This window comes from Acomys minous, assembly GCF_964271855.1.
Source record: "Acomys minous genome assembly, chromosome: 14".
Taxonomy (NCBI): domain Eukaryota; kingdom Metazoa; phylum Chordata; class Mammalia; order Rodentia; family Muridae; genus Acomys; species Acomys minous.
In genome coordinates this window covers 31883811-31900882 of record NC_140496.1, presented here as the reverse complement: position 1 = coordinate 31900882, position 17072 = coordinate 31883811, and the positions used below count along the sequence as shown (strand labels likewise).

Below are 17072 nucleotides of genomic sequence, written 5' to 3'. Positions count from 1 at the left end.
AAGGTGAAGGGTCCTTTCCAGGCCCTGGACACAGTGCCAAGGCTTTCCCTGAAAAAGCTCCAAAGCAACAAAACAACCTAAGTAACCACAGAAAGACTAATCATCCTTGTGCTACAAAGGAGACTCTAGGCATGCCTCCCAGCCATATATAATTCTGCCCTAACTGCACCTGGAGTAGAGTGTTGGAAGGTGCTAGAGTGCAAAGGCTAGGGAAGGCTAATGGAGGGCAGCTAAGGAGAGCAAGCCATCATCCATGCTGGGTGAAGCCTTCTCCTACCCCCAGTGTGGCTGATTTGGTATCTCCTGCAGTAAGTAACCATACTCCCATGCTCTGTCAGCAATCCCAATATAAACCCACAGGCTCTCCAGAGTGAATTTTGGCAGAATCTTACTTTGGTTTGTTGTTGGGGTCTTCTAAGATGGGACAGATGTTGTTTACATCTCTACAGGGAAAGGCTTCTCACAACATCAATAGTGTTCCTGAGAACTGTTTCCAGCAGCAAAAGGGAGGTGTCTACAGAAGCTATGCTGGCTACTGTTTGTCAATTTGGCACAAACTGCATCACTTGAGAAGAAGGAACTTCAACTGAGGAACTGCCCTCACAGATTGATTTGTGGGTGTGTCTGAGGGGCATGTTCTTAATTGGAGCATTCTCTTAATTAATGATAGATATGGGAGGGCCCAGGCCACTGTAGGCAGTGTCACCCCTGGCATAACAAGCCATAGCCAACTAGCCAGGAAGCAGCATTCCTCCTTGGCTCCTGCCTTTGCTCTGGCTGAGTTCCTGTGCTGAGTCCTATAGGGATGGACCTTTTCCTCCCCAAGTTGGTTTGGCTGAAGGTTCATCACAGCAACAGAGAAGCCAACTAGGACAGAAGGCAAATGGCTAAAAATAAAGGATCTTGGGCTGGGGCGGGAGCTCAACATACTCACTGCAAAATGCTACCCTACTATACACAAGGCTCCGGGTTTCACAACAGGACTGTGGGGGAAGAGGAAGAGAAAGAACGGCAAGTCTGTGTCTTCACTGGAAATGAATAGTCTCTAACATGGGCTAAATGCAAAGGGTGAGAAGGAGCACAATATACGCAGTCTGGGGAGAATCAGGAGCATGCCCATGCACATCTCTGACAAAGCCTGAAAACAAAACATGAAAAACAGGCAGGAGTGCTTGCCCTGGGAAGAAGCTGAAGGCTAGTGAGTGGGGGAGACTTACTTTTTACTGTACCCTTTTATCCCCTTTGTAGATTATTATATACATATATAACTAATTCAGACATTGTTTTTAAAATGCAAACATAAAAATTCAAGGAGCCACCTAGCCATTTCAATCAGAGCAGAATCATTCCACCCATCCCTCTAGCCCCCAGATAGCTCTCCAATAAAGGAAGAGCACTGCAGAAGCCTAACACCTGCTGAAGGGGCAGGCTGATTGTCTAGTCTCCCCACTAAACAGAGGATCCTTGAAAGGGGTGCCCCACCATCACCACAACCACCCTGGGATACACCCTGGTATGGCACCAAGTAGTCCAGAATTTATGATGGGAGTTAAAGTCATTTTATAGTTTCCTTGCAAATGGCTAATTTGGGGGAAGGTGGGGTGATGGTAGAAATCTGAATGTTTTAATATCTGAGACATGACAGTGAGTTGTATAATTCATTCCTTGGGTGTTTGTTGTCTTATTATGCACCACACAGAATCCTTTCAGAAGCAGAGAATAAAAGAATCAAGGTCATAGTGCCTAGGAGGGCTGTCGCTGGCCTAGGGAAGGACGGAGTGAATTACAGAGCTGTGGCAGGAATCTGGACCATTATGACATTGGAATTGCTTAAGTGAAAGGACCAGAACCTCCAATTATCTAGGAAGTTTCAAGAGAGAAAAGAGACTGCAACTCTGACAAATTTCATTCCAAAAGCAGTTAACTGCTCAAAGAGAACAAAATGGTGCCCTCTGATCTCACCATTTGCGGATATTTCCTGCCAACTCCTGCCTTTGCCGGACCACATTGTCATATCAAGTTAGCACAGAAAACTATGAATAGAGAATGTTCTTGGAATGCAGGCAGATGGAGAGAGTACACAGGCCACCTTACACGTTTGTTGGCTCTGCTCAAGCTAACTTTCCAGTGGGAGAGCTGAATTTCTGTCAGAGTGGAGGCTACCTTCTGAGGACGAAGGCAAAGCCTTCCCCTGCAGACAGCCAGACTGAAGCAGGCTTCAGGGAGAGCCTTCTCTTCTAGGGTCTTTCTTCTCAGCAGAGGAAGGCATTTTTTTGCCTAGCTTGTACAAGACCACAGGGATAAGAAGGTGTTTATAATGACAAATATAAAACTGCTTCTGCATTTGGTCTGGGTGGAGACATAAAAGAAATGCCCAGTGGTGTTTCTCTGTGGAAATGGAAGTGGATGGACAGTGTGAAAAGAGGCTCTTCCCTGATGATACCTTTTTTAAAGGTACAGCTACCATCCCTGGTACTGTGGACAATTTAAAAAGCATCCATTGTTTGTTTGAGAAAGAAATAGATGTAAGCCCTGTCTAATAAATGGCCAACAGAGTTGAACTGAGATCCCCAATCCCACAAGTGTAATTAAAAACACTCGTGAATTCCTCATCAGACCCTTTACTTACAGTTTCATGCTACCTAATACGGAGGCAGATTTCATCACATAAAAGTCATTGCCTTCAAGGAAAACAGACTCCTCAACACCATTAGACCCTAGGCTCAGTGCAATCCAGCCATCAGGAGCTGGGCACTCTATCTCCCACAAGTGAAATGAAGAAACTTGACATTTGGCAAGACAGAGAAAAGCCTTTTGTGAGCAGAGGTCATCTGACCAGGGCTTATAAGTTCCTGGGATAACTCCATTGTTATGTATCAGCATTCCTGCCTTGTAACACACTACTTTGGTAGGGCAGCTGAAATATTCACAGTATAAGTTCCTGCTTAGTATAAGCAGTTTGGCATTAGGCTAAGGGAGGCTAGGCTAAAGAGAAATAATGCAGCCCTTTACTTAGTGAGTCCTGTCCATCATGAGAGGAATGAAGGGACCACACCCACCTTGAGCTTTGTCATCTGGGTCAGGGTCTGGTTTCAGCCTTTTCACACTATTGCCACTCTCTGAGCTGTAACAAAAAACATGGTGATTTGAGCTACATTGAATCTTAGGGATCAACACCTAAAACCTCAGGGCACCAGAAATATTTATGAGTCTGGGGCAGTCTCTAAGACAATTGGAATGAAAAGTCCTCCTTTCACTTCCTAACCTCTTCCCAAATATAACATCGGTTAGAAAAGGGATTTACCTCCTGACAAACCCAAAGGCAGAGCATGTGAACTCTGACTTTCTGTCATCTTTATCATCCAACTCGGGCAGAGCCACTGACAGATTCCAGGAGTATTTACAGAGTTTCACAATGACAGAATTTTAAGGAAATATCTGATGACATGCAGAGTTACACAAAAGGCTTTTTACTAAAATAGACTATGAAGAATACATTTCAATGGAGAAAGACTTTATATCAGAGGAAAAGATGGTGACAGGTATCTCACATATATATGGCCCAGAATCTAATTTGTGGCACAAGACACAATAAGGTCCTGGGATACTAGGAGTACATAGAAGACAGCAAATGCAGCACAACATCAGAAGCCCCTTTTGTGGGAGGGGCTTGTGCTGGGGAGACTGTACCCACAGCTTCTCAATAGTAGGCAAGTGCTTTAGTGTACAAACTGTAGTCCCGGCCCAAGATCTGTTTGCGGAATTTTGTAAGGAGGTAAGATAGCTGTTTAGTTTTGCTTAGTATGCCTGCCTGGTAAGTTAGAAACAAAATATATGTAATGGAAAAAATATTTCAAGGCCTTATTCAGTTTTTCCCCCAAACCAGGAATATAAGAAAAAATACTTTAAAAAAGTAGAAGAGAGGCTGAGGATGTAGCTCAGCTGGTAGACTGTGGCCAATGCCCTGGGAAAGCTGTGGGTTCACTCCAAAATAGCGAAATCAGGCACAGTAGCACACCCCTGTAATCCCAGTACTTTAGGTGGAGTAGTAGGATCGGAGTCCAAGGTCATTTTTGGCTGTACAGTGAATTTCAGGGCAGACTGAAATATACACACCCTGTTCTATAAATAAATAAGTAAATAAACAAAGGACAAAAGTAAAAAGACAGCATTAAATGGTAGAAATTATATTTTAAAATCTGAATATAGACCACACAAAGTAAAATACACTTTAATGCAGTCATTTAAAGGTGTTTCTCCAAAAATGTCATAAAAGAAAAAAATGCCCCCAAACTTAATATCCAGAAAGATTATATGTGGAAGCATGGATAAAAAGAGGATCAAGGCAAATACAAGCATGAAAAGGCTGGGGTACGCTGATGCGTATTCTTCACTGCCAACTTGACTACGTCTGGAACTAACTAAAACCCTAGTGTCCTAGTCACTGTTCTGTTGCTGTGAAGAGACACCATGAGCAAAGCAACTCTTATAAGAAAGCATTTAGTTCAGGCCTTGCTCACAGTTTCAGAGACTCAGTTCACTATCATCAGGTGGGGAGCGTGGCAGCACACATGGTGTCTAGAGCAGTACCTGAGGACAGCATCCTGACCCACAGGCAGACAGAAGGCAGGGACAGGGATGGAGGCACAGAACAAATTCTCCTCAGACTCACTTAGAACGTTAGCTGCAGGAACAAGTGACATATCCTTTTTTTTTTCAAGTGACATATTCTAAGAGCACACCTGTAATACTAGCACTTGGGAGGCAGAGGTGGGTATCGAGAGAAGCCTGGTCTATAACAAGTTCCAGGCCAACCAAGGCTACACAGTGAGACTCTGCCTTAAAATAAAAATCAAGATATACGAACCACAATTCCACAATACAATTAAGTTATAAATTAGTAAGGAAAAAAAAACCCACACTGATCATAAGGTGTTGCTAATGTGGGGGAGGGGCAGTGTTTTAGAACCAAGTGAAGTATGGGCAAGCTACCTCAATATTGAAAATTTAAAATATATTTCAACATTATTCCTGATGGAAAGAAGAAATCACAATGGTAATTTTTTGTTTTTGTTTTTTGAGGCAGAATTTCTCTGTGTAGCCTTGGCTGTCCTGGACTCATTTTGTAGAGCAGGTTGGCTTTGAACTCACAGCAATCTGCCCACCTCTGCCTCCCGAGTGCTGGGATTAAAGGTGTACACCACCACGCCCAGCTCACAATGGTAACTTTAAATACACAGTAGGAAATATAAAAATGAACTCAATGAGGGCTGAAAGAAGTAAATAGTACTGCATGCTTCTAACTGAAGACTGAAAATGAATGAGCGTGGGCATCCCACAGGAATTTATAACAATAAATATAAGAATAAACTTGAAAAAAGCAAAGATAATATCTTTAAAGATATGAAACAGGTTGCTTTGTTTTGACGCTTCATACACACTCTGGGCACTTCCAGATTCTCACAGGGAATCTGAATCGTCCAACAACTTTAAGGACTCGGACTCCCACACTGTAAATCTCCTAAACCAGAATTGGTGTGAAGCCTAGGAGTCCACATTATTGACAAACTAGGGCAGGGAAGATCAGAAACTCATGCCCCAAGAATCTACTGTGTCACCTTGCTACAAAAGAAACAGTAAATGATGTGCTTTGAAAACAGGCCCTTCCTAAATATGAAAGAAAGACTAACCAAGGGAGACACGTGCAGTACCCATTTGGCCACAGCAAGAGTACCCACGAAGTAGGTAACTGCCCACCTGGAGAGCTCACACTGGCCCAGGTCTGATTCCTCAGAGCCGGTGGACTGGGAGGCACTTATGTGGGGTGTTAAAAGATCCATGGTTTGCTAAGGTTCCTTCTCAGATCACAGATCTTCCCCCCACCGCTGCTGTACCATGATGACATTTTTACATGTGCTCAGTGTTCCTAGGAACATCTGCAGCAGATAGATGTTGTGCCAAACCACAAGACTACATCAATACACTCTATTCAAAACATGTGGCTCGTTGCCAATACACCATATTGATTTTCCTAATAGACTGCACTTAACATCATTTCGCCCACAGTCTGGTTGGTCAGGCTGATTCAATCACTCTGGTGCCATTTCAGGATTTGAAAAGGGAAGAGCAAACACGACAAAGAACTTATCAGAATCTGCGGTAATGCTACCCCCGCATCAGTCCAAGTGAGATGCAGCCAGGCCTATGACCCGTCACAGCTGCCGTGATCACTCAATGGTTTTGTAGCAGCTGTTCCCTGGGTTGTTTTCTCCCTTGCCTGCAATCAGAGCCTGGCGCCCTACCCCATCGGCGTCTTTCTAAGCCCTTCTCTAACTTGGGGGAGCTTTGTTCCCCACCATGCTGTCGCCCCTCCCCAACAACGATCCTGAGGCTCCTGCTGACTCATTTGCCTATAGATACAAAAGCGCAAACACTGAACTCTTGCTTTGTTACTGTACAACCTTGGACAAAAACTCTTCAGCTTTCGTTATTTTAATAAGCTAACCATCTTTCCATCTGTAAAACAGGTCACAACAGACCTCTGTGGAACACAGCAGAGCACTGTCACAGCATCGTGATGAATAGCCATTTGTTCTGGGTACCATTACAGGTGGCATTTTATAGTGTGTGGCCATCGGGAGTTACACTGTGCACACTCACTGACCTCTTGTGCTTCACAGCTCCTGCCAACAGCTTTGCTTGGGAGAACTTGTTCTTGGTTTCTATGGGTTTCACAGCCAGCTTCTTCTCTACTTCTTTATTTTCCGCGGAAAGTCCAACCTTGTTGAGATTACTGTGAGTTACTGGTTAAGGATCAGATTAACCAAGGAAGAAATGCCGCAAAGCAAAAGTAAATCCAGAGGACAATAAATATAATCCATAGGCTCTTTGGCAGAATTTAACCAGAGACTTGCCTGTCTTGGCCTCCCAAGTGGTTGGGATATCCTGTGTATATGCGCACATGTGTATGCAAATGAAGGCATGTGTGTGTCACTGTGTGCATGTGTAGAGGTCAAGACAATCTCAGGATTCATTTTTGAGACTTGTTTCATTAAGTAACCTCCAGCCGCAAACTCCCGAATGTGGCCAGTCCTGCTCATGCTTTGGAAGACGGCCTTTGGGCTGCTGTGTTACATCTTCAGACTTCCTCATTTAAAACCTTCTCACAGGAAGAGCTACACCAGCAGGACAGGCTGGGCCTCAGGGGCCACAATTCAGTGTCACTGTCAGTCACAAGGACATTCTGCAAAACTTAATTTCACCCTTAGGAGGTAATAGTTATTTCTAAGGAAATCATATGTAATTTTTCAATTTCCTTTATATTCCTTAAGATCTTTGTTTTGTGGCTGGCAAGATGGCTCAGGGAATAAATAAAGACACTTGCCATAATAATGCTTGAGTTCAATCCTCAGAACACATGTGACAGAGGGGGAACAGACTCCTACAAGTTGACCTTTAACTTTCCACATGCATTTCATACACACACACAAGGAGGAGGGCAGGCCTGACCTGATGGTTCAGGCCTATATTCCAGCTACTTGAGAGAATAAGCTCTCTACCCTGGCCAAGCCAGCCTGGGAAAGTTAGGAAGACTGTCTCACCAAAAAAAAAAAAAAAAAAAAAAAAAAGGCTGGGAATATAGCTCAGTGGTAGAGAGATTGCCTAGCACATGTAAGGCATGTAAGGTTCTAGGTTCCACACATGCCCCTCCCCACAAGTCCACAAAAGGGGAGAAAGGCCCTAAGCAGAGCACTTGTCCCATCCCAGCTTATCACTAACTCATAAGGCTTGCCATCCTGGCTGTTCTCTCCTTCCATTTTAGGCTTCCTCACAATTTACTAAGCAGGTAAATGTCTGACATGGTGCAAGTAGTTAGGACAACAGTGACATCTAGTGCCCAAGAAATGCAAGAAGCAGCCTTTGAAAAATGGAGAAAACTGGGTACCAGACATAGGGACCAAACTCAGGTTATCAGGCTAGGTAGCAAATGTCTTTACCAGCTGGGCTGTCTTGCCAGCCCTAAATCTTTATATTCTTAAAATACATTTAAGCACACACAGGGAGATGGTATATTCTTAAAATACACTTACACACACACACACACACACACACACACACACACACACACGGAGATGGAGTGCACATTTTCCAGCAAGTGTGTAGAGGTCAGAAGACAACTTTTAGGAGTCAGTTCTCTTTCTACTACATGGGTCCCAGGGATCAAATTTAGGCCATCAGCGTTTAACCACTGAACCATCTTGTCAGCTCTAAACATTCATTTTTTTAAGAGAGAAAAATGAAAGAAGAGATTTAATTTTCCTAGTTAAAAAAAAGTCAAAATCATTAGCATACTGCAGTTTCTACTTATAACTCTGTTACTAAGGTACAGAGCTCAAAAAAAGAAACCTACTTAATATTAAGTACAAAATGGTAAAAAATATATACACCAAAACATGCGTGCATTTCTAATAACAAGACACAGATTTTAAGAAGAAAACATTTAACTTTTCATTTTTTTTAAAGTAGAGAAAAAGGCCCTCAGTTTGGCCCAGCAGGTAAAGGCACCTGCTGCAAGACTGAAAACCTGAGTGGTCCCTGGGATCCACAGGGTGGAAGGAGTTGTCCTCTGACCCACCTCCCACATGCATGCTCCTACTCCTCAACTAGTAAATGGTATCAGAAGTTAAAGCAACCTTTAGCAGGGAACAGGTAATGATTTATTTTTCATTCATATCCAAACCCCTTTCCCTCTAAAACAAACACATCTCAAAAATTTCAGACTCTACTAGATGAGTCACTTTCTGGTTCTTTCCTTTTTAGTTGAAGAGCATTTACAATCATAGCACCATTCTCTAGAATGTTCCTCTGGTGGACACTTATCTGCTAGTCCACCAACCTAAAGTAAAACAATTTATGTGAAAAGTGTAATAAAGCCTGGTGTTTGAAACATGATACAAAAAGAGCTGCCTGTCCGACAAATGTGTCAGCTCATATTACTACTCTGAAGTCTTCAGGGCACAGGTAGAGGCTCAGAAGAGTCAGTCGTGAGTTCATAGTTGAAACTCAGGGGTAACTCTGCATCAGCTCCTAGCCTCAGAGTGTACCCAGATGCCACTGACAGAACCAAGGCTGGCAGCCAGTACTTATGCTCCCAGTGCTGACTGACTACCTCCCAGAGCATCTGCCCACACTTCTTCCCACGTAACTGTTTAATACACGCTCTGGAGGAAAACACCAGCTCACACATAAACATACTACCAGCAAACCAGGCACAGTGGCAGACACCTTTAATCTAACGCTCTGGGGCAGAGGTAGGTGGATCTTTGAGTCCAGCCTTGTCAACATAGTGAATTCTAAGCCAGCAAGGGATACACACTGACTCTGTCCTCCCATCAATTATCAATTCACAGATGAAGTATGTCTAAACAGACATACTTATAAGCTTACTCAGCTTATAAGCTTGAAATATCCAAATAAGCTTCCTCATAAGAGGGTAAAAGTTAGGCTGTCTTGGGGCTGGAGAGATGGCTCAGTTGTTAAGAGTGCCACCCATTCTTGCAGAGGTCCTGAGTTCAATTCCCAGCAACCACATGGTGGCTCACAACCATCTATAATGAGATCTGCTGCTGCCCTCTTCTATAAAGCATTCACATGCAATCAATAAATAAATCTTCGAAAAAAAAAAGTTAGGGTGTCCTATGAGTAGCTCTTGTGGGTTATCTACTCATTTATTTATATATTCCATACACTGGGTAAAAATCAATCATTCTGGTTGTTATAGACCTTATTTTACATTCCAGCAGTAAAGAGATAAAATGAGCCAAAGCAAACAAATGAAAATTTCCTCTATTTAAAACAAAAATTATGGGTATAGCTCAGCAGAGAACATGTGCTTAGAATGTGTAAGTCTCTGGAGAGCTCCCTGAGTATTACAGACAGCAGCCAGGAGCTGCAACTATATAAGGTGCTCAAGGAAAGGAGTACAGAGCTGACATCTAAGTGAGGAAACGCCAGCCTTGGGAAATCTGAAGGAAGAGCATTTCAGGCTGAGGAAACTCTAAGTTGGAAATGGAATCCATTTGATGAGAAAGGAACCTAAAGGCCAGAGTACAGTGAACATGAGGAAGAGCAGCCACAGAACACCAGGGGCAGGAGATCTGCCCTAAGTCAGGAAGAACCCTACATAGTCTGATTAAAGAATGATAACTTGAGCCAGGTGTGGTGGTGCTCTTCTGTAATCCCAACACTCAGGAGGCCTAGGAGGTGGATCTGTGAGTTCAAGGCTAGCTGGTCTACAAAGTGAGCTCTAGTCTAGTCACAGCTACACAATGAGATCCTCCTGTCAGAGAGAGGGAAGGGAGGGAAGGGGGAGAGGAATAGAGGGCAAGGGAGAGGTCTACTTTAGACTAATGCCACAGGGAAGATCACTGGAGTGCTTCAAATAGTAGTCACATGATGCCATGCAACTTTTAGAAGTTCCCATTTCTCCCCAAAGAATAGATTGTTGGGGATAAAAGCAGGAATGGAAACCAATTAGTAGTGATCCTAGCACTACAGAAGTCCAGTGACAAAAAAGACACAAGATTTAGAAGGTTTGGAGTACCTTTGTGAGTAATTTTGGCTAAGGCAGAGTAGAGAAGACTGGGAAGATCACGAAGTCTGATGGAGGGAAATGTGATTAAGAGTCAGTGTGGCCCGAACTGAGAATTTTTCATCAGCTAAGTGAGATTTGGAGGTGCCTATGAAGATACTCAAAGGCATGTAGTATGTGTCTGTACTTCCAGCACTCAAGAGACAAGAGGGTCACAACTTTGAGGCTAACCTTGTCTATGCAGTGAAATCATCTCAGAAAAAGGGGAGAGTTATAGGAGTAGATGCTTCCAATGAGGCAGTATTAAGTAACATGGCCTTCGTCGTTCCCTGAGGTCCAAGCCCCCCACAGAAACAGTCTCAGTGGAGGGAGAATTGTCTAAGAAGAGAAGCATGAGAAGAGTGTTGCTACACACGCCTTTTGAGGCCTGGGCAAGGATGGGGACTGAAGCTCAAATCCTGAGCACTTGTATAAAAACCAGATGTGGTGGAGACAGGAGGATCCTAAGAGTTTACTGGTCAGGCAGCAGACTCAGGTTCACGAGGGGGCCTATCTCAAATGAATAAAGCAGGAAGTGAGAGAGCGGACGCTGGATGTGATTAGCTTTGATTTCAGTAGGCATGCACTGCGCGCACACATGCTTATAAAAGATTGTAAACCTGCCCTTTTAAGCCTCATGAGCCAATTTCTCCCCCAGTGAGACTGGCTACAGTGCCCATCTGTCTAAGTCTAATTCTACAAGGCAAGAATAACCTTGCTACTGACTATGAGAATTTATGCTCGGTTAATCCTGAAAAATGTGGAATTCTACTTACAATAGATGTGTATGTGTAACACACCCCACCGACCATAGCCAACTAGTCATTCAGAGTCACAGGGACATCAGTGCTAACAAACTAGGTAGAAGGTCGCTTTCTGTTAGTGAGGAAAGCAAGTCATTTCTCTCCAAGCGCAAAGGATATTCTGTATTCCTTCAGTTCCTCCAGCTCTTCTTCTCGTCTCTGCTTTTCTATTAGTTCCTGCTGCCGAGAAACCTCATCAAGGAAGTTGGTCTCATCCTCATCTAACCCTCTTACCATGTTTTCTGAGGAAACAATTGAAGTGCTGAGAGGACTGCGGGAAACATAGTCTTCTTTGACTTTTCCTTTCCTACATGTTTAACAATTATTCTGTGTGTATGATGTATGTACACACACATGCCATGGACACACGTGAAGGTCAGGGGACAACCCTTAGGAATCAGTTCTCTCCTTCCAACTATGAGATCTGGGGATCAACTGAGGTTGTCAGCTCACACGAGCACTTGTACCCACAGAGCCTTACTGCTGGCTCTTCTTCTTTTAAAAGTGGCGGCAGATTCTTCAGGCAATTAAAAGAATCATTCAACACCATGGCTTTTTCATAAATAGCACGGCATAAAGTCAAGAATTATTCCCGCTACTAGATATTAGCACATAATTCTAATAGTATCTTAAACTCTAAGTACAAATGTTCAGTGTGGCTTAGAAGGCAGAAGACATCTTTTTTGTACTGAATGAACTCCTGGAGGCTGGATAATCAATATAATTCCATTGCTAGTAACAAAGACAAAGGTTTCATGAGGCCAAACTACATCAAAAGGCCCAGTGAGCCCCTCAAATGTGAATTTTCTGACGCTTACTGAATTTGAACTGCTCCTCATACTCCTGCTGCTTCCTGTCTTTCTGCTCCTGCAGCCGCTCGTACAGAGAGCGGGGGTCGTAGGCCTCCTCTGGACATTCTGAAAAAAGATGGGACCAAGGAGGCACAGAATTTAGGTTCTTTCAATATTATTTTTGGAATCACAGAGAGTTGGAAAAATTGTTTGGTCTCTATATGGTCTGAGGTGAAAATAACACAAAGTCTATAGCTTCCCTTTGCACCTCACACAAAAAGGGGCAGGCAGCTTTCAATGCCACATTGCTAACTGTCCAATCCTATCAGCAGCATCCTCAGTTCAAACTGTGCCTCCACCTGTAACAGGGAAGAGACCAGCAGGATCTCCTGGAAGGCACTGTGGTGGGGAGAAGAGGGCAAATATGGAGTACTGGTTCTGCTGTGGAGACGTCACATAGGTAACTTCACAGAGGACCTAGGTTCAATTCCCACATGGCAGCTCCCAACTGTCTGTAGCTCAGTTCCAGGGCATACATGTGGGTAAACCAGCATTGCACATAAAAACAAACAGTTTTTTTTTTTTAAGGTTAAATGAGTGATGTCCAACTCTAGGTCTATATACCTTCTGGGTCTTCTGGTTTTCGAACTTTATCCCACTCTTCTTGCCTCCTTTTGCGCCGCTCATCTAGTTCTGCCTCAGACACAAACCTCTTCTTGATGACAAGGTTACCATCATCCCCTCCATCCATAATGGAATAGTCTACAGAAAAAAGGAAAAAAAAACATCAAATGAAACCTATAAGAGAAGGGTGGGGATGTTGCTCAGCTGGAATACTGCTTGCCTAGCATGCACAAGGTCCTGGGTTCAATCCCCAGCACCACATACACTGGTGTGGCAGTGCACATCTGTACTGCAGCACTTGAGATGCAGCATCTTTCACATGGGGGCTGTCCTGGCTTATCAGGCTGCCCCGACCCACCGGGGCTCGACTAACGCTCAGGAGGAGAATTTTCCTGTATGGAGACAGAACACTAAACACGAAGAAGGGGGCAAGTCTGCATTCTGATCAAACTCCGTTTATTGAAAAATTTCACAGAGTTTATATAGGCACAGAGGCATGGGTATTTGCATAAGCAAGGGTTGCTATGGCTACCTAACTCTGGAATGCTCCAGCAGGTAGGTATCTACCTTTACAGCTGCTATAATTGCAGGAGAGAAATTCCAGGAAAGTCATGAAGGATCTGGTTAGTCAGGAAAAAGCTCCCGGAACTGCTGCTCGCAGGCAGCTGGCCCTTAATCTGATCTTATCAGTAGTCCCACCAGAAAAGGAGTAGCTCGGGGGTCTGGAATGACCAGCCCCCACAATAGCCACAACAGGTGTCTAACTGCTGACCTACGACAAGGTCAGCTAGTTTCTGGTGAATGGCAGACTTCTGGAGAAATAGGAACCTAGGTTCTGACAAGATGGCTGAACATTGGCCATGTAGCCGGTCCCCAACATCAGGCAGTAAACATCTGTTATCCAGTCAGCAAAAGGTTTGGGAATTGTTCTTTTGACATGGTGTTCACAATATGTCACACCAAAGGTCTTTCTCTGTCACCCCACTCTCACTTGTTCTTAGCTTGTGTCCTGTTTTATAGCTGTAGTATTTGCTGCTGCACCTTCTTTCAATTGCATGACTCTACCTTGACTTACCTGCTTTTGCTTCCACAGCAGATTCTAAGGAGACTCTCAAGTACTCAAGGAGCCTTAGTAGTGAAGTCCAGTCTGCAGCAGGGAGGTGACAGGTCTAGGTACACAAAACATGAGTGTAAAGACTGACACCAGAAGAGCCAGACTCTCCTAACCCTCAGCTCAACGCTCTCCAGTATTAAGGAGCTGTGCTGTGGGCCTGACTGCTCTCCCTGTGAGGCAGTGGCCACATCTGTGCCACTGAGAACTCTGACTTAAGGCCTCTGTGCATACTCCAATGTAGAAGACACCAAACTTCCTTTCTGCTCTTTTTGTCAACTCTTCAGAGAATAGGGAGAAGGAAATAAAGACAAGAAAGTCTTATTCCTCTTAAAGTCAATGTTTGGAGCTGGGGAATATATCTAAGTGCTATAGCACTTGCCTAGCATGTGCAAGCCTTGAGTTGCTGGCTTTTTTTTTCCCTAAAGAATTATGGTTAATCATCTACTCAGACATGTTCTGTGTTCACTACAACATTACTACCTACCAAGGAGGCACAAACTCAATGCAATGTTTATTCCAAGATGACCTTTGATAACCCTTTAGTCTGGGGCTAAAGAAACAGCTCAGTGATTAAGAGCTCTGACTGCTCTTCCAGAGGATCAGAGTTCAATTCCCAGTCTCTTCATTTTGGCTTATAACTGTAATTCTAGTCCCAGAGGATCAGACACCTTCTTCTGGCAGACATACATGCAGGCAAAATACCCACACATACAAAATAAATAATTTTAAAAAAGTAAGTCTACAGGCTCAAAAAGCAACTAACAATTTGAAGGTCTCCCCATGTGTTAGACTTTGTATGAGTTATCAGATTTCTATGCACCAAAGCCTATGAGAAAGACTCTCATCCCAGATGAGGCTGAACCCAGTTCACTCATCTGTTCAAAGTGTACAGGCAGCAAGTTGTGGAGTTGAGAATCAAATCCAAGTCTGACATCTAATTTTCATATTCTCAGCTAGGTGTGGTGGCACAAGACTGTAATCCCAATACTCAAGAAGACTAAGGCAGGAGAATCATGAGTTCAAGACTAGCCTAGTGTACACAGCAAGTTCAAGGCTAGCCTGTACTATGTGACACTCAAAAAAATACCCAAAAAACAAAACAAAACAAAAAAACCAAAAATCACATTTTTACCCACTTCATTATACTCTTCCACATACTCTTGATTAAAACAAAGGTAAGGCTGGACGTGGTAACCAATACCTGTAATCTCACTCAGCACTCAGAAAGCTAGGGCAGAAAAATGGGCCAGAGGCCAATCTGTGCTACACAGTGAAACCTTATTTCAAGAAATTAAGGGCTGGTGTCTTACTTATTTTTTCTATTGCTGTGAAAAAACAGTATGATAAGGCAACTGATAAAAGAAAGATTTGAATTTGAGGCTCAGGGTTCCAGAGGGTTAGAGCCATGACCATCAGGGCAAGGAGCTTGGTGACAGTAGGCAGGCATGATGCTAAAGCAGCAGCTGAGAGAACGTACATCTTGATCCATAAACGCAAGGTAGAGAGAGAACGACTGGGAATATAAAGTGGGTTTTACGCCTCAAAGCTCACCTCCAGTGACGCCCCTCCTCCAGCAAGGCCACACCTCCTGATCCTTCCCAAAACCTTCTACCAACCAGGGAACAAGCACTCAAATATATGAGCCTATGGAGACCAATGTTATTCAAACCACCACGGTTGGGAACAGGGCTCAGTGTACTAGGCTCTGGGTTCGTTCCTCAGCATGGGGAGAGACACATGAGAAAACAAGGGCATGTCAATTTCAGCTATTTTTTTCTCTATCAAATTCCAGTGCTGAAAGTGCTATGTTTTTTTTTGTTTAGTAAAGACAAAAAAATGGAATTAGGGAATTAAACCCAAACATTCAGAAGAGAAGAAATCATCTCAGCCTGAATCCATCCTACTGTTGATGTTTAGTTTGATGTAAAAAATGAGAATTTCAAAATTACTAGAAAGAAAACTAAGTCAACTGACAGAACCTTTTACCCCACCTGGTCCTCAATGCAGCTTCTTTGGATGCAGCACCACTTAATACCCCAGCCAGATGCTCAGGACAAAAGCAGGATTTACCTTGTTTCTGTGACTTTGCAAAATGCCTCAAGCTCTTTGGAGCAATCTCTTAGGAAACAAGAGGCAGCAGCTTATGAAATGTCCCCAGCAGAGAACGTGAACTATGCAGGCACTGGTGAAAAAAGAGCCATGCTGGACCCTCGCTGCCCCCTTTCTGCCATTTTCTGTAGCTCTCCTTTCCTCCCCGCTACTCCAATTTCCTAGTAAATAACTTACAACAGGACAGGTCCTTACAGCCTCCACCTGGCATCAGAAGCCATCCCACACATCAAGGAGAGAATCAGCAATTCCTCTTTTAAACCTTCAGGATGGGCCACTGTACCCCCTTTCCAGGAGCCAAGTCCCTCTCAACCTCACAGTGCTTGTTCTGAAATCTCTGTTCCTGAGTTTCACGCATGAATTTAATCTTCAGGATGACAAAAGTTGAGTCTTTCCCAACATGACAATGCTTCAGTTACAGGAGGGCAACTCCTACTTCTAACTTGCTGCTTTTCCAAGCCAATATTTTTAATCCTACAAGACTAACAGAAATGTATTTCAAAGCAGTGGCATTTGCCTGGCCTGGTGGTGCCTGTAATTCCAGCACCTGAGCAGCAGATACAGGAGGATCAAGAGTTCAAGGCCAGCCTTGAATACCTGAGACATACTTCAAAATACAGGCCAACACAAAGCCTGTGTGTTGCCAAGCCTGATGACCTGAGTTTATTTCCCAGAATCCACATGGTGGAAGAAAAAATGGACTCCAGCAAGCTGTCCTTTGACCTCCACATGAGTGCTTGTACAAGGACACACACTTAATAAGTGTGGTGGTGAGTGAGTGAGTAGCCAAGTTCTGAGTGTTCTGTACAATATTCAGAATATTTCTTCTCTAAAAAGTTCAGGTCTTTCAAGAATTGTAGTTTCTTTCACAGTCAATAACTACAACCATAGGTTGGGTGTGGCAGCTCCCACCTATAATTCCAGCACTAGGGAGGCGGTTGCAGGAAGATCATAGGTTCTAGGCCCATTTGAGCTATATAATGACTTTATTTCATAATATT

General features: G+C 43.6%; 1 protein-coding gene across 4 annotated transcripts in view; it reads right to left on the bottom strand.

Annotated features, from left to right (window-relative positions):
• Nucleotides 1-17072, bottom strand: part of PSME3IP1 (proteasome activator subunit 3 interacting protein 1) — a 30933-nt gene that overhangs the window by 3513 nt on the left and 10348 nt on the right. For 2 of the 4 annotated variants that reach the window (XM_084755300.1, XM_084755302.1), the window contains exons 2-7: nt 13924-14017; nt 12849-12986; nt 12252-12350; nt 11554-11675; nt 6665-6795; nt 3060-3124 (exon numbers count right to left, since the gene is read on the bottom strand). In XM_084755300.1, the coding sequence (XP_084611426.1) occupies nt 3060-3124; nt 6665-6795; nt 11554-11675; nt 12252-12350; nt 12849-12975 (544 nt within the window). In that variant the 5' untranslated portion in view covers nt 12976-12986; nt 13924-14017. The remainder of the gene's footprint in view (nt 1-3059; nt 3125-6664; nt 6796-11553; nt 11676-12251; nt 12351-12848; nt 12987-13923; nt 14018-17072) is intronic. The other 2 variants (XM_084755301.1, XM_084755299.1) reach the window with 2 other exon arrangements.